General features: G+C 53.1%; 1 protein-coding gene across 1 annotated transcript in view; it reads right to left on the bottom strand.

The window, feature by feature from the left end:
• The window catches only part of SND1 (staphylococcal nuclease and tudor domain containing 1), a 409554-nt gene that overhangs the window by 13059 nt on the left and 379073 nt on the right, over nucleotides 1–17422 (bottom strand). The window contains exon 17 of the mRNA XM_025865530.2: nucleotides 2921–3109. Within this exon, the coding sequence (XP_025721315.1) occupies nucleotides 2921–3109 (189 nt within the window). The remainder of the gene's footprint in view (nucleotides 1–2920; nucleotides 3110–17422) is intronic.

The following is a 17422-nucleotide window of genomic DNA, read 5'->3' as shown; positions in this document are numbered from 1 at the left end:
AGGGCTCGATTTTGCTCTGGGGCCACCTCCGGGCTGCGTTAGTGTGGAAAGGCCTTTCCCAGCCAGCTCCTCTGATTCGTGGCAGGGTCTGTGTTCGGGCTGGGGGCCAGGACAGCACTGTGTCCTGGGGCGGGGCTCCTCTGTGACTCCTCCGTGACCCTGGCTACAGACCCAAGTGGGGAATGAGCAAGGGAAGCGGCTCCCTTATCTGCTCCATTGCCGCTCTGTCATGCCAGTTCCTGTCCTGCCCGGGTCCTCTCTACATTGCGAGGCCAGACAGCACAGGCTGTCTCTCCTCCTGTCCTCACCCATCCCTGGCTCTCCCTCTTTCCTGCACTTTCTCCCCAGGGAGCCCCAGATCCTCCTCCTGGCAGGAGATGGGGGATGTGGACCGAGGCTCCGTTGGCTGCAGGCTTTCCTTTCTAAATCCTATTTAACATCGCTGCTCAGGAGGCTCCAAGGGTGGGGCTGGCATGGGGCCAGGGTGGTGGAGGCCTTCAAGCTCGCAGTGGGGAAGGCAAGCTCAATAAAAGGCAATCAATGGCCAATGCAGCCCGGCCCAGGGCCCTGCTAGGGCAGAATGGAGGCTGGGAGAGGGTGGGCAGTCCTGCTGCCTGCCACCTGTGGCTCCCGTCTGTGGTCCTCAGAGCCACCCAGTATTCCTGGAGGAGGAGGGGATAACCCGGCATTAGCCTCCTGTAGAGGAAGGGGAGGGCCCAACCAGCATCTTGGGAGGAGAGGAGTCTGCAGGGCACAGGAAAGAATGAGGCCCAGCAGGGAGGCAGCTCAGTTCTCAAAGCTGGGAAGCCAGCATTGCCAGTTTCCCTCAGAGGGACCCGCTCACAAATGCACACACACAGGGTCACATTCCCCAAAGCCTTCAGCATGCTCCTAGTCTCACAAAATCCCTCAGTATTACCTTTCCTTAGTTAGCTCAAACGTACCACCGTGACCTCTTAAACCCACATGTGCCTGTCTCTGCACAGCGAAGGCAGCCATTCTGGGGTCACAAGCGAGGCAAGGTTGGAAATCCTGGGGACACCTCAGATATGCGGTTTGTTGTCCTCCAGCTGGCTACCAAATTCTCGGGAGTTCAGCCAACTCTGAGGGGTGCTGCAATGCTCCGCACATGCTGCTCCTGGGAACCAGCCCCAGCAGGAGCGGCAAGCCGCCCTAGGTTCTGCCAGGACCCTTGAAGAGAATGGGATGTGCGGGAGAGGGACCCAGGAGGCGGGCAGGGCCTCGCACTGAGAGTAGCGCACTGCATTTTAATTGGACTGGAATAAAAACACGCAGCCTGTGTTAAGTAATTAATTACTGATGATTACTCCTCACCATCATCATGTGGCACCAGTGAAGTGATGACTTGGGCTCTTTTAGACAAATGCACCGTGTAGTAAACAGGGATGCCCAGTGTTACACCCAGCAAGGCACCCATCCCTCCACCTCAGGCCACATTCCCCTCCCTGTCTTCTCCTGGGTCCCTCTAGGGTCTCGAATCCCAGAGAGCAGACCCTGGGGGCAAAGACCCTGAGCCTCAGGGGCCAGTGTTTTCCACACTGACCCCCAGCTAATTCTTCGGTGAAGGTTCAGCCCTTTGCACACAAGGCCCCAGCACCACATCTGCTCCTTCCCCTGCAGCAAGCAGAGGACACGGGGGTGGCACCCTTAAGTTCAGCTGTCACCAACAGGAAACCCAAGAGGAAGCTCCTTTGTGGTAGGAGCTAAGGCTGCCCGCTCCCTGTCACTCTAGGAAGACGGGACTTAATGTGAGCAGAATTGGAACAAGGGTGGAAGCCTCCCTTAGAGGCCTCATGGTGGCCTAGTCCTCCAAGGCATGAACAGTCCCTTTCACCCTGTCCCAAGCTTTTTGGGTGACCTCTCCCTAGAGTTCTTCCACCCCCATTAGGGTTGGTCACCTGCCCTCATCCCCAGGGGATGGGAAGTAAAGGTAGAGAGATGCAGGCAGATGTCCCTGGGCCTGGTCCCTGAGGGAAGACAGCCAGGAAGAGGCTGAGTGGGGAGGTGGCTGCTCTGGGTTGGAGGAGAATGAGGAGCCTTGGGGCCCTGAAGCCCCCTACTCCTTTTGGCAGGTATCTGGGCCTTGGCTCTGGGAGGCGAGTTGCAAGCCAGATGGCTGCCCCGTGGGGAAGGAAACGTTTATTCCTGGCACAAATTTATGGCTCAGCACGGCTGTCCCATGAAATCCTCCTCAAGCTCAGAGAAGCCCTGACAAATTGGTGGCCGGCTGATTTATCCCCATTATCAGGGCCGGGCTGTAAGTCAGTGGCGACAGGCTGAGGCAGGGGGTGCCAAGCCCAGCTCCCACCACCAAACCACTGGGTTCCTTAATTGTCCATTTGTTTCCAAAAGCTGCTTTCCAACCCACCCCCTTGTCTTTTCAATGCAGAGTCTGCAGAGACTGATGGGCTATAAATCTGTTGTCCTAACAGCTTTATGCATCTCCTGGGGCAGCTTCCAAAATGGGTCTCCCTGCAGGGCCATGTGGAGGAAATTCAGAAGTGGGCTGCAGGTCTCCCGGGCGCTCTGAGGGCACTGAAGAAGGGCTGGGGCTGATGAAGGGACAACTCCCCAGTCTTTTGCTCACCAGAGCCCCCCCTACTTCCCGTCATTCCTCTCATTGCTCCAAGGTCACCTTCCAGACATCATTCTGCTCTACCAGGTCCACCAGAGCAGGCCTATGGTTGAGGATGCCTAAGCTCGCAGCCTCTCCCTTGGTCATGTGTGGTTCCTGATGTGGGGTCTGAGACCAACACCAACCAGGATCCCTCAGGTGGGGGATGATGAAACTGCTCTGTCCACTGTGTGGTGTTTTGGGGGAGGGGCAGGAAGGCGAGAAGTCCGAGGTCCGGGGTGGCACTCGCCTCCTCCCCCGCCAGGCCCAATTCCACACCGGTACCTTCTCTTTCTTCTGCTTGGCGGCCTCCTCAGCAGACAGCAGGGATTTGTAGTAGGAGCTGCGCTCAGCAGTGAAGTGGACCTTGGAGAGTGCGTGCTCCACCAGCAAGACGGACAGGTTGGCGCTGTCGATGTGCAGCCAGCCGATGAAGTTGCCGGCCTTGTCCATGCTCTCTACCTCCACCTCTACCTGGGGAACAGAAAAAGGGGGTGTCAGCCTGCAGGGGGAGGCCTTGGGCTACCAGGGCCTTCCTGCCACCTGACAGGGGCTCATTAGGCATGAAGAGCAGGAGCTTGCTGGAGCTCCAGCATGGCTGACCCTCTTAAAACCCTTCACTTCAGTTCTGTAAGTGGGATCTACGCTTTCTAGCCTCTCACACCCCAGAACCATCCTTACGGAAACATCACTGACCAAGCAACTTCAAAACTCCCCTCTTCTCAGATCTTTTGGCAGAGAGCTACTAGGGTAAACTCGGCTCCCCTCAGCTTAAGCGAGGGAAGTCTGCGTTAGCCGTGTGCGTGTGTGAGCGCAGCCTGGGGATCAGGAGTGACAGAAGCAGCAGACATAGCTCCGGGAACATCCCACTCTCCTTCAGCACCCACCCACCCACCCCGGCTCATCTAGGAAGACAGGCAGGCCCCAGGAGCAAGGCAATCCCCGGGAAGAAGGGCGCACAGCTGAAGGAATTAGTGCTCAACAAAGGTAATGAAAGTGGCTGGATGGAAGCCAGGTGAAGAGAGGGGGGGAAGGGGGCACGTGGGCAGGATGCGAGCAGGAAGTGCACAGGGGGTGGTTAGGGGGTGACCCCAGCAGGAGGCTGCCCCTGACAGGGTGCCATCACTGCCGGAAGCCCAGTCCTTGGGGCATGTGCTGTGGCTGAACCTCAGAACCCTCAGAACCCTCAGAACCCCTGCGGGGCTCACGAGCTTCTGAGCTTCCTCCACAGAGGGCCTCCCCGAGACCCAGGACCCCAGACACAGCAATGACTCCGCTCCCCCAAGAGGGTGGCCTTGGTGCCACGGCCCTTATGGTGGCCGATCAGCTCCCACCTCATGGCCCAGGGTAAATTTCTTCTTTGAACCTCTTTCTCTGCTAAAGGGGCTTGTAAAAATCTTTGCTGCCAAATATGAAAACTTGTATTAATTTAAACAGCTTCAAGCTCGACTAAGCAATAAAATCAATGTCTAAATACCTGGGAATTCTCTGAAGCCTGGGTTGGAGCCTGCGGCAGCAGCCTAGAGCAGAGGGTTAGAGAGGCGAGGGTAGGGAGGCGAGCGGGGAGCCATGTGGGCGACAGGACACCCCTTAAGTAGACAGGAGGCTTGGGCATGTGGAGAGAAGGCAGCAAGGAGAAAAAGAAGCGGCAGGACCAGGGAGGCAGAGCCCCTGCTTCTCCCTATTCTTTAACACCCTCTTCCTACTTAAGGCTTACAGTTAACCCTTCGAGTGGAAATGCAAGTTCAACAGTGCCTGAGGTTGGGGTGTGACCCATAAGCAGATATGAAAAATTTATTAGAGCTAGATAAAAAAGATCCTATATAGATCCATTCCAAGTTGACTCTGTCGGTGGGTACATAGGTCTCCCATTCCTGGACCTCTTATCTTTTACCGTGTTAGCAGCCAAGTGCACTTTCCCTAAAACTGATGGCTGCCCTGCCTGGGCACAAGACCTTCCAGTTCCGAGAAGCCTGTGCTGGGCCAATGCGGTTGTGACAAGGAGCTTGAGGGCCACCTGCATCATTGCTCTTGGCACTGGATTGCTAGGATGGAGGCAAGCACCTCAGAGGCGGGTTGATGAAGTACCTGGCAGGTACAATCACGCTCATCCCGAAAGGGGCCCACACTCAGACCTCACCCCACCTAGCAAATCCCCAATCCACACCTCACCTCGGAGGCTACCAACCAGATGCCGGCCTCCCAAGGGCTCGTATAAGTGGTAGACTACGGCGACGACTGGTAGCCATGCCTGGGGTCAACACTGCCAACTCTCTTGGCAGGTGAGCACCGCCTTCACACTTACCCAGACTCTCCCTGCCTGCAGTTGGTATGTTAACTTGGGCTTGACAAGTCCCTGGGCCCAGCCAGCTGCAGAGGAAAGAAATCTCTAGCCTTGGGCACTGCCCTCCCGCTGAATCCATCTTGAATTACAGAGGGAGATAAAGCTGTAGCCTGGCGGTCTCTGCTTCCCCTTTTATTATGGCTGCTGCAAACGCGGTGATTTCTCAAAAGCACTCAGGGGAAGGTGGGCTGGGCTCAGTGAAGGGATGGGGCTACTCCGGAGTCTCTTGGCTTGTGGCCTCTCCAGCCAAGCCCTCTGCTGTGTCTATCCTTCTGGGCACATAGAACCCAATCTGAAGACCAAAGTCTTAACCCTTCTCTAGTTCTGGGAGAGTTTCACAGGGAGCAAGCAGAGGGTTAAGCATGGTGCTCCTAGGCTGGTATATGTGTTCATTGTTCATCATGGTTCTTTTAGATTGATTGCCAGGAATTTGTGGCTTGACTGTAACATTTTGTGGGCCAATGTCTGCATATGCTCTATTTCTATGATCAATTTTAAGACTTGGGTTTTTGGTATTTTCTCTCTCCCTCTTTTTTTAAAAAGATTTATTTATTTGAGAGAGAGAGAATGTGTATGTGAGCGAATGGGGGTAGGGGCAGGGCGAGAGGGAGAGAGAATCCTCAAGCAGACTCCCCACTGAGCGGGAAGCCTGACTTGATCCCAGAACCCTGAGATTATGACCTGAGGCAAAGTCAAAGGCTTAACCGATTGAGCCACCCAGGCACCAATATTTTCTCTTAATTGGAAAAATACATATATACACATACTCACATAGAGATAGACAGATACAGTTGATTCTTGTTATTTGTGATGTTCTATAAAGTCACCATGAACACTGAATTAGTGAATCCTGAACCACTGCTCCCAAGCGAAACACAGGATTAGGTTCTTGCAAGACTCTACCAATTTACCAATACATAATCACCTTCTGTGCATGTTTTTGCTTAAAGACACCTTATTTAATATATGCTGATGATTCATTACCATTGAACTCACGGCCAACAGCACTAGAACTCATGCCTGAATAAAGCTGCTTTAACATGTGTATTTTCTCCCTAAGGCACATCACAGCCTTCCTGCACTTAGGAGCACTAGACAGCACTTCAGCTCTCTGCTTGGAAGCCATTTTAAACTGCAAAATCACCAAGAAAAAGCACACATCAAAAAAAGGGGAAAACGTGGCACTAAGGAGACGACAAAAAGGACACTTGTTTATGGATGAGAGCTGAAACAAGAAGGTAGAGCACCGTCTTTTGCAACCTCAGCTGAGAATGTGCTCACCTGGAGACTCAAATTGTTCACCACTCTGCACATCCACAAATGATCAAAAATTACCAAGTACTGATTTGGGGCTACAAATACATTTTAGTAGGTGAACTCGCAAATATGGAATCGTATATAATGAGGACTGACTATATAAAGACCCATGGAGAGCTATTTCCTACAAGTTTGCCTCAAACCAAAGACAGGAGTTAGGGGAGGCTCATTCTTGTCAGATACACAAGAAACCTCTTCTGGGTTCTTTCTGCCTGTTGTAATCATTAATGAGGCCCACTACTCACCAAATGTTGTGTGAACTGCAAAGTGCTCTACAGTATTGCTACTTGTCTCCTCAGCAGCGCGGAGTGTTTCAGGGAGAGATCTGGACTCAACAGCTTCCCTTGGGAGGCCTCCTACGGTGGCATGTGACACCTGGGAGTTCAAGCCTTGGGTGACTACCAGGGGCTGCCCGAATGTCTGATTTGTGTGTGGGCCTTTGGTGTGTGCACGTGTGAGCTGATATGGCCTTGACACCACAGAATGTGTGGACACGTGGACACAAGCAGTGTCAGCAGGGAAGAGATGGACTCTTGCTCATCAATGCTCACGCTGAAGCTAAGACCTAGGAAAACAGCGCTGAGGGGAGGAGAAGTGGACCGTGGCGCTGTGCTGGGGGAGCGCAGGCCGGGGATGAAGCAGCAGGCAGCCCAGCTGCCTCAAGGTCAGACCCACTCCCCCCTCCTCGGGGTGGGGGTGCCCGCTGCCTCACTGTGCACCCCTGCAGGTCTGGCCAGCCGCCAGCATCTCTTGCCCTGGGGGCAGACAGAGCGGGTGGGGATTCTGACCTCCCAACTAGGCCCTGTGAACTGAGCTCTTTCAGCTTCACCACCACCTTCCTGTGAAGGCTTCCCTAATCCGCCCCCAAGTCAATCACCCCATGAACACCTACGGGCTCCCCCAGCCTTTGGCACTGAGGGGACAGCATATAGCACAGAAGTTCAGAGCACACACTGTGGAGCTAGGCTGCCTCGGTTCAGATCCACCTACCAACTGCATGACCTCTGCCAATCCCTTACCTTCTCTGTGTCTCTGCTGTCAAGTTGCAACTGCAATATTCCCTATCTTGGAGGATTTGTTACGATTAAATGAGCTAACAGAAAAATAGGAAGCACTTAAAAAGAACACTGGACACATAAACGCTTCATTGTTGTCAACAGTTATTTCACTTCCTAATGTCCTTATTCTCCAACTAGACTGTCAGTTTCACGGGGAACAAAGCTTGTTCTACACTCCGAATCTTCCCCAGAGCTGGGTCCACCGACTGGGCAGGGAGGTGGCAGGAAGAGCATGGATCTTGGGAGTCAGACAGACTTGGGTTCACATCCTAGCTCTGGCCGTGAATTTTTGGGAAGTCATACGACCTCCTTTCTCTCTAGCCAGTTTCCTTCTCCATAAAACGAGAAGCGGGTCCTATGTTGTAAAGAAATAATATAAAACTGCTTCCTCTTCCCTTCATCTAATACCGGCCAGCAGCGGCCCTGCTTGGGCTGAGCTCCGTCCCCTTAGCTCTCCCCCCAAACCTAGAAAAGCTTTGGGCTTCTTAAACCCTGGTGGTCTCATGCAAAATACCGAATGGAGGGAAGGCAAGTGGGAAGAGCTAATGTGTGACTGTCCTCAAACCCAGCTGAGCAAGCAGATGCCTTTCTGCTCAGCAGAGGGTGGTCCTTCTCCACCACAGGGCCAAAGGTCGGGGGGAGGGTGCAGCCCAGCCAGCCGTGCCCAGTCCGAGAGCAGCTAGACACACTGGACTCAGCCTGTCTGCGGGCTGGGGCAGCCAGCGGGCCCTGCTGCCTCACAGTGGGACATGTCCTCCTGCTCCCAAGCACATTAATGTGCCAATAATGAAATTGTTCTGGCTTATTTACCAAATTAATACAAACGGCACAGGCTGTTAATTTGCATGTCTCCTAATTACTGAGGAAGAGCTCCCATGCCCAGGCAACACACACACACCTCGGTGCCCACCCAGAGGGGCTGTGGTCTCACCCTTCCCAGCTGTGGGTGGGTGAGGAAGGGGAGAAGGGAAAGGGGGAGAGGGGAGAACCCGAGCAGCCCCTAGCTCACTCTCCATGGCTGGGAACACAGGAGGGAGGGAAGGTGTGGTGGCCATGAATTTGTTTCACTGCCTGTAGTCCTTTCCTTAGCGGGCTGGACTGCCTTGGCCTCCAGAAATACACTCAGTCCCTGTCCTGCTCCCCTCCCCAAATGCTCCTTCTTTCCCTTGTCTGGATTCTGTCCAGCTTCTTCACTTAGGAACTACTTCAATCAGGCAGGCAGTGGGGTCTGAGTCATTCTCCTCTCTAGGCAGCGTGGCACATTCTGGACCTGGGCTAAGTGCAAGGGGTCACAGGAAGGGGAAGCGAAAGTCAGGCAGGGGAAGACAGTCTTAACAGATACTACTCCTCTCTCTCAACTTGTCCTGGCCTTTCCCAGCCAATCAGCCTGCAGAGTCTGAAACCTTCTGTAAAGTGTGCGTGTGCGCGCGTGTGTGTGTGTGCGCGCGTGTGCGTGTGTGTGTGAAGGAGAGGGAGGGGAAGAGAGAGAAAGAGGAGAGAGAAGGAGAGAGAGGTCAGTTAAAAGGTCACCATAAAACCACAGAGGAAATTCTGACTGCCCTGGGGGTTCATTTAGCTGCCCTACCTCTCCTGATCCAGGAACCAAATTGGATTTGGTTCCAAGTCTGGAGCAAAGCTTTAAAGACAGAGGTCCTCCTGAGCCTTCTTTGGGTCCTGGTGAGGTGTGGGCCTGGGGAGGGAGAAGGCACTGGAGGCTGCCTCCAATGAAAGGAAAGCTTGAATAAGGCAGGTGGGTGCCGCCTCCCCTCCCCCCCCCCCCCCCCCCCCCCCCCAAATCCACACTTAGGGCAAAGAAACTTTGAAATGTTGAACAGAGCAGAACACACAGCAGGGGGCTGCATGCTCTGGGAGGTGACCCAGGGTAGCCAAAGAAGGTACAACACAGAAGGGATTTACTGGCAATGGGAGAGGGCAGGGAGACCCCATACATATATACCCACCTTCCTTTATTTGTGTCAAGAGGATGGAGAAAAGGTTCCATCTCCCAAAGTGCACTGGCCCCAGCTCCAGGCATAGTGCCTGAGGCAGCACAGGAAATGACAGCGTGAGCCAGTCTCCTAGGATGGAAGGCTGTGGAACACTGAGGAGATGCTCCCTCCCTTAGGGGAGGTGGCTGCCTCAGGCAGGACAGGTGAAACCAGGTAGGCTGGAGCAAGCAGCACCGGCCACCCCTGCCCTGGGGCACAGGGGAGGGTATGGGGGTCATACAGGCCACCAGCTCCTCTGGCAGGCCGAGCTGAGAGCAGAGCGCCCAGGGCTGCCTCTGGGGAGGTGACAGCAGGGGCCCTAATGACAGGCAGAAGCCTCTGTCCTTTCCACTTGCTGTCTGGCCACAGGCCTGCTGGAAATACCCCCAAAGCCATCAGCAACAAGCATGGGGCAGAAGCCTGGAACTGGGAACAAGACAGGAAAGCTTGGATGGGAAGAAGCCACCGAGGAGCAAAGAAAAAGCCAATAAAAAGCCGTAGACTGGAACTGCGATGTGGGGGGCGGGAGGGTCATATCCCCTCCAGGCTCAGTTACTTCTCGTGCAAATAAGAGCAGAACAGGGTTTTAAGGTTCTCTCAGCTCTAAAGTAGCTGAGGTTAGAGTCGGGGCCGGGTGGTGGGGCTGAGGGTGGACCGGTGTGACTGGGGGCTGAGGAGAGAGGAGGTAACGGGTTACGTTGGAGAAGGGCAAGGGGGGAAGCCCCATGAGAACCCGCAAGCCCTGTAGGAAAGCTTGCAGAGGGGGATAAAAGGCACTCCAGCCTCCTCCTCACCCATGCCTCCCACCAGAGCTCTCTGCCAGAATGTGAGTGGTGATCCAGAGCAACCGGATTGCCCCTGAGATTCCTTGCCTGCTACAGGGAGGTAGCCACGTTGCTGTCGAGCTGGGTTTTCCACGAGCACTGATGCCGCATGAAGGCTGTAATGTGCTGCCACAGCTAGAGCTGTGAACTTGAAGAGACACCTCACCTTAATATAGTAGCAGCTTAACACAGCCAACGTGTCCCCTCCACTCGCAGGCATGCACACACACACCAACGTCTCTCAGAGACGGTGAACGCTAACACAGTGCAATTAATAATGTAATGCTCTGGGAGCTGGAGAGGCAGTGCCCGTGAAATGCCTCCTGGGTCTTAGTACCGGCAGCTGCCAGTGGGGAGTGGGCCGGCAGCAGGCGCGGATCTGCCCCGTGCTGGAGTGGGGGGGGGCCCGGGCCCCACCAACGCCTCTGCTCCTAACCCCTCAGCACCTCCAGATCAGATGGCCCCTTCAAGTCCAACCCACAGTGCCAACTGGTCTCCAGAAAACCTCTTCTCTGACATCTGTGCACTGGCCCAAGCCAAAGCCCTAGGAATGCCTGGAAATCATGCCTGGGTTGGCACGGTGGCAAGAGGGGCTGAGAAGCTCCTGGAAATTGATGGAAGCCCTGAGCCCTGAACAAAATGGCTCAGCTAGAAGCTCTGGGTTTTCTCTTTCTCTCTCTCCTCGAAGACCTAAGGGATGTGGGGTGGGATGACAGGGTGGGGGGGTGGGGCAGCTCCTGGTCCCTGCCAGCCAAGGCGATCAGCCTCGTCTGAGCCTGCCGGGAAATGCAAACCTGCTGACTCCAGGCCTTTGCAATGGTAACACAGTTTATAAACTGACGCAATCTGTCCCTTTGGTGCAGAGGATGAGGGAAGGAGATTGTTCGTCTTCCCAAGAAAACCCAGGGCTAAAGGCTGGAGGGAGATTTAACTCCCTCTTTCCTGAGGTTCATGCAGGGAATGAAGCTGAGTCAGGAGACTTTTATTCTGCCCCCCTATCTGGGGCACCACTGGTGGCACCTGTTCCCACAGGTTGCCTGAGCCTGAGATAAGTTTTGGAATTCCTTCGGAGAGTGGGGCACACCTGAATGGCCCAGCCCCCATGCTCCCTGGCTGGAGAAGAGCAGTGCCACCCCAAAAGAGCAGTGAAGGCTGCTTTCATCAGCGGCCTCCAGACAGTCTTCTTTATTACTACCATTACCATTACCATTCCAATTCCCTTTTCTGTCAGCGTCCACCTCTTTGCCCAAGAATATCTTGCGCATCCTAGAAAACCGTGCCTTGATCTCATGTCCACCCAGCTGACCTGGTTCTCCTTGCCCAGAGGATTCCCTTTTCCTTCCCCATCGGGTGTGGTGGCTCACCACTGTCGACAGTCCAATGTAACTACCACCTCAAAGTCACTCAGGACCTCTTGTCATTTTAACAATTTCTTCTTGTATTTCATTGTTTTTGACCTTTTGAATGATCTGACAGAGCTAAGAACCCCTCTTCCATCTTAAACTTTCTTTTTTTGGGGGCCTCTGTGGTTCCCAACCACAGTTTCTTCTCCCTGTTCTTTGTTTCAACTGTGAATTCTCTCCCAACAACAGGCTCCTTGAATATGGATATTCGCCAGGGGGCCGTTTTAAGCTGTACAGTCCCCAGTTTTCACTGCTCTCACCACAACTTCTATTTCCAGTCCAGACCTCTCTTCAGAATTTAACTCCACCTGACCAATTTCAAATATAACACGTCCAATGGTGAATCTACTATTTTCACTCTAAAACCTGTTCCTCCATCCACCTTTCTTATCCCAGTCGGTAGCAGAAGCTTGGGAATCATCCTGGCTCCCTTACATTCACAATCAACCTCCAGGTCACACTAATCCTCGCTCAGGAATGTCCCCTGAATTCTTAGCCTTTTCTCTATCCTTACTGCCCCTCCTTGAGTTCAGGTCCTACCTTTGGGTAGCAGTCTCCTTCACTGCCATCCCCGCCACCAGCCTTGTGTCTCCCTAATGGCCCTCCCACAATGCTGTGGTGTGGCTCGTCACAGGCAGTGCGGCAGGGCTGGGGACAGGCTGTTAGACAGGCTGGGGAGCCACTTACTAGCTGTGAGACCTTGAGTGACTGATTTAACCTCTCTGGTTATACGTTTTTCCTATTGGTCAAATGGGCATAATAATGGTGTCTATTTCGAAGGTTTTTATTGAAGAATAAACTGATGGCAGTTAAACACTCAAGAGTTTAGTATATAGTAAATGCTCAGTAACTGTTGTTACTTAACAAAAATCCAAACCTGATCACTCCGTTGCTGAAATCCTTTCCTTGTTTTCTGCTAAAGTTCAAATTCTTTAGCACAGCAAGGTACAAGCTTGTGACTGGATTCTTACTGTCTCACCTTCTACCATTTTGGCCCTCATTATTTTGCTCTAGTCATGCCAAACCAACTCTAGCTCCACACTATGGCACACCATTCCAGGCCTCTGTGCACACGATTCCCTGCGGCGAGCACACTCCTATTACTGTACCTGTGAACTCCTACCCAACGCGTTAAGATTCTGCACAGATGGGATTTCACCCAAACCATTCCATTATTTACTTAGTAATGCTTTTCCCCACAGCACTTTGCTCATACCACTGTTAATTACAGTATTATAATGGGCATTTATTAATGGCATCTTATTACTGGCACATGGTAAGCATTCAGTAAGCAGATGATGAAAGGTCAAAGGTCCTAGCTTCTCCAGATCACTGGCAGTCTTGGAGCAGGAAAGCTCCTGGGACAGAAAACTGTCTTTGGGGAAATCCAGTGGCACCCAGCCAACTGGAGAAGGCCTGTTTTGAGAACCTCTCTAAGGTGACAGGGTGGTCCCACAGCTGCCCGTGTTGGAGCTGTTCTGCCCATAGGAGCCCAGAGGGGCAGAAACCGGCTTTGGTCAGTGCAGCCAGCACTGATGACTCAGAGGCTCCCAGACGTCATGAGCAGAAGGGGCTGTTTCGCACTTGGCTTTGCCTGTACTGAATATAACTGGAGCGAGGATGGATTCCTCGATTTATCCAGGCATGAGCACAGGCAGCAGCTGTGTGTGCCTCCCTCTGGTCTCCTACACATCCACCACTCCTGGCTACCATCCCTCAGCAAAGAAGGGGTGAAGGATAAAAGCAGGCATGAGACAGCCAGAGCAAGAGCTATGAGGACAGGGCAGGACCCCGGACCCTGCCTGGTAAGTCCTCCAAGCCAGGGGGCAGATGTCCTGGTTAGTCCTTGGTCGCCGGAAGGAACATCTGAGCGCAGGGCTGAGAAAGCCTCAAGCTACAAGTCCCTTGCCAGGGTGGGCAGGTCTCAGGCCCTTCTGGGAGACCAGGGAAATCTCCGAGGAAAGGCAGCTGCTGTTAGATTTAAGGGAATCTGGGGTTTGGATGGCTCAGAGTTCTCAGAACTGGGCTGTGGCCATGGGAGCCACTCAAAAGCTGTTAGGTTGTGGCAAAGGATGTCTTATGCTGGGAGAAAAAGGGGACATGGAGCTCCTTCTCTTTCTCTTTTACCCGGTCTCTAAGAAATAGGAACATAGACACCAATCCCTCTTGCAGGCCAGAGAAAGGCACCAGAGAGAAAAGGACTTGAAACAGCTATGGACCAGCCAATTTAGTTATTTTATTACACTGAGTGTAAGAAATGGCAACCAATTTCAACACAAAAACATGGAATACCCAGCCCTCCTGATTAATGTCAGACCAACTGCATGAAGGCAGCTGAAGGCACTGAGGAGATGAAGGAGGAGCTGTCAGATTCTGGGGACCCTCACTCCTTCTTCTTTCCCTCCCTCCTCATCCGGCTAAGAAGGTACCATCTCCTCTGGGCTCCTCTTATTAGGCCCCCCTGCCCGTGTTTACCCGTATCCTTCCTGAAAATCCAGCTGCCTTCACTTGCCCACAGGAGGCCTGGCGTGGGCCCACTGTCCCTGGCAGACTGTGCGCTCCACCACCCAGGGCAGGCCGTGTGCTAGGGCTGCCAGCAGCCCTGCGATCCCCATCCCTGGACAGGCCACAGAGCAAGAGCCCCTGCTCCCCTCTCCCCATGTGGAGGGGCTGCTCTCTTTGGCCCAGGGGAGAGGAGATTCGGGCCTCTTCAGGGACTCTGTGTTTCAGACCTATTTTAACACAGTAAGGAAAACAAAACATCCTCTGAGATGATCTAGTCTTCATGCTCAGCAGTGCCAATGGGCGAGGGCTGTTGTTTGTTCACTCTGCTGTCACACAGGCAGACTGGATCCTTGCTTGCTATGACCTGGAGGGCCTGTGATCTCTGTGGCCTGTCCGTAATACAACGAAAAGCCTATGGATAAAAGCCACCCATTATATACAGCCCAGACTGGGAGATGTGCAGCACGCCTGAGGCCAGATGGCCTGGTCAAGAAGCCTGGCCTCTGCCCTCTTCTGTGGGCTGAGGCTGGGTTTCCTCACTGCTCATTTTTTATTGCTAATGACAATTAAAATGTGGCACTGCTCATCCCGCCAGAGTGGGGCTCTCACACCCCATAAGCCCCCACAAATCCTTTCCATGTCTGCAGCTGGCCCCAGCCATCTCTGTCCAGGGAAAGACCAGGAGCAATGAGCGTGGGCCAGTGTGACCATTCTGCCTGCACTGCTTCTCCACGCTGGGACCAGATTCCCTCTTCTTCCCTGTCTTTACCTACTCCCCAGGGCCCGGGCTCCTCATGCTGTTCTGGGCCTTTAGTTCTCTCTGGAAAGTACTCAAAGCCACTGGGGTGAGAGCAAAGGTAAGAGAGGAAAAAATATCAGTGGTAGGAAAGGACAACAGGTAGGATGCGTCAGCAGCCCAGTTTTTGACATGACTCTCTGTCCGTCCTCTTGACAGGAGCCAAGGTGCCATTAATCACAATTACTCCTCTCTCTCCCATTTCAACCGAATGTCCCAAGTAAAATTCAGCTTAATGAGGCCCAGGAGCTAGTGGGTGGTCCCTCAACCCTACTCTTTGCTCAGGCTGGTTTTGCCCTGTTCTCAGGCAAGGAGTAGCTATCCTCTGTTCCCCTAAACGGGGCCAGGGTGGCCTCATTTGCCTTGTTTCACCTCCCAATTTGGTTGTACTAAGCAGAATTCTGCTGACACCTGCTCTCCGCTCTCCGTGGGGAGTGCTACCCCCAACGTAGGTGTGTTCTGAAATGGAGACAGGAAATGAAGATGCTCAGCATCTTGGGCTAAGATTTCTGGAAGTCACAATTAAGCTTTTAAGGACAATTCCTTTGATTTTGGAGGAAGCCTAGTGAGGCTGACCCTTGCCTAAGCCTCGCTGCTGGTTCAAGGCTCCTTTAATAGAAGACAGCTTGGCTGTAGCCAGTGTCAGTGCAGCTTCTCCCATGAGAAACTTTCTGCCCGTGTGAGACTCCTACCCCGTCCTGACACTCAGTGTAAGCATCACTTAAGCAATTTGATTTTTTTAAAAAGATTTATTTGAGAGAGGGAGAGAGGGGGAGAGAGAGAGAGTGAGCGCGCATGCGAGTGCAGTGGGGAGGGGGAGACAGAATCAGAAAATCTCAAGCAGGCTCCCTGCTGAGCACGGACCCAGAAATCAGGCCCTGAGCCAAAATCAAGAGTCGGACGCTCAATCGACTGAGCCACCCAGGCGCCCCTGATTTCTGTTAATGTTAGTCAAAGATGCTCTCGATTGCTCGATGCTCCTGAGCTGTGGCCTGAAGTCAGTGGGCAGGAAAACGGACAGTGGGCAGGTCAGAAGCAGCAAAAAAAAGAGGGGGGAAGGCCAGCACCATCCTCTATCTTAGGTAGGTGCTCACAGGGATGCTGGAGGGAGGACGGAAAGGACAAGAAATGCCGTGAGGAGAGACGCTCAGCATCACGCACCTTCTCCAAGTATACCATACTCCCCTTCTCACCACCCTCACTTCCTCTACCTCCCCTCCCCCCGCCCTTGTCCAGCTGATCTGCCTACTGAGTGAGCTGCTGGACCCTGCGTCTCAGCTGTAAAAGCCAGACGCCCAGCAGCCCCTGTGCTGCCAAGGGAGGTGCAGAGGTGCAGAGCATGCTCAGGGAGATGTCTAGTCATTTACCAGTAAGGGAATGCTAAGGCAACCCGCCCCACCACCCGCCCTTCTGGAAGTTTCTGCCCAGGAGTGCCGAGAGAAGTGTGTGAAGCTGTTTGCAAGGGGCAACTCCCCTACACCACTTTTGTCTTCCGGGAAGCCTTCCCAGGTTCACTCTTCTTGACAACTCCATCTTTAGTGCTCATGTTATGTCCTGAATCAACTAGACTGCTCTTGTTAATCCATTAGCTTTTACATTACGCCCTCCAAATGAGGCTGTTGCCTGTTTCTTTTGAACCCACCCCTAGTCCCCACATTGTAGGATTCTAGGCAGTGCTGGAATGGAAGGTGCTTGTTGGAGGGGGCTCCTGGGCATCTGGGAGAGACTGTGCTTGGCTGGGCTCTCTTGTTTCTGGACAATACCTTCTACATGGCTATATTCCTGGTTGCCGTCCGGAGCTTTCTTAACAAAGGCAGCTTCCAAGGCCAGGCAAGCAGCAGAAAATGCAGGTTACAGTTATAATAGAGTACAATGTACCCTGAAAAGGGAGATCATTGTGATTCGGCCTTGCATCTCTGGAAAGATATAGCAGGGCTGGAGAGGGACCATGGATGCCCAGTTGAGCTGATTAAAGAGATGAGAACATCCAGAAATGATTAGGATTCTTCAAAACGGAAAGACAAATGCTGAAGGAACTGAAATGTATAAAAATCATTAAGGACATGTAAAGAGACCTAGGACTTATTGTAATCAACCAACCAAGAAATAGCTATCTGGCATCTACTAAATAGAAAAGCATTGCATTAGGCATTGCAATAGATGCAAACGGGAAAAAACAAAAAACTCAAAAAACTTCTCAAAGAGCTTAAGTTGAGGAGACATGACGAAGCCACATCATGTCGACCAGTGACAAAATGCCATGTAAAGCACATGACCACGGAGTGTAGCACAGATAGCAGGTGCTGGAGGGGTTCAGGGGAGAGTGCCAACCCTGAGGGCTAGAGAGTTCAGGGGTTCAGGGAAGGGCCGTCTGGGACATCACCGGTGGGGCCGAGCAAACACGCTCTAGCATATGGAATGATTTGGGTCATGCTTTGGAAAGAACGCGTGACTGGTAGGGTCAAAGCAGGCATGAGGTAGAATTTCAGGACAAAAAGGGAGGCCGAGGTCAGTGGAGGTGCAAGCAGATACTGAAGGAGATGGGGGATGAC

This window comes from Callorhinus ursinus, unplaced genomic scaffold, assembly GCF_003265705.2.
Source record: "Callorhinus ursinus isolate GAN/ISIS: 27379988/994484 unplaced genomic scaffold, GSC_fseal_2.0 scaffold12, whole genome shotgun sequence".
In the NCBI taxonomy this organism is placed as follows: Eukaryota; Metazoa; Chordata; class Mammalia; order Carnivora; family Otariidae; genus Callorhinus; species Callorhinus ursinus.
The sequence above is the reverse complement of the archived record's forward strand: the minus strand, read 5'-3'. Positions and strand labels throughout refer to the sequence as shown.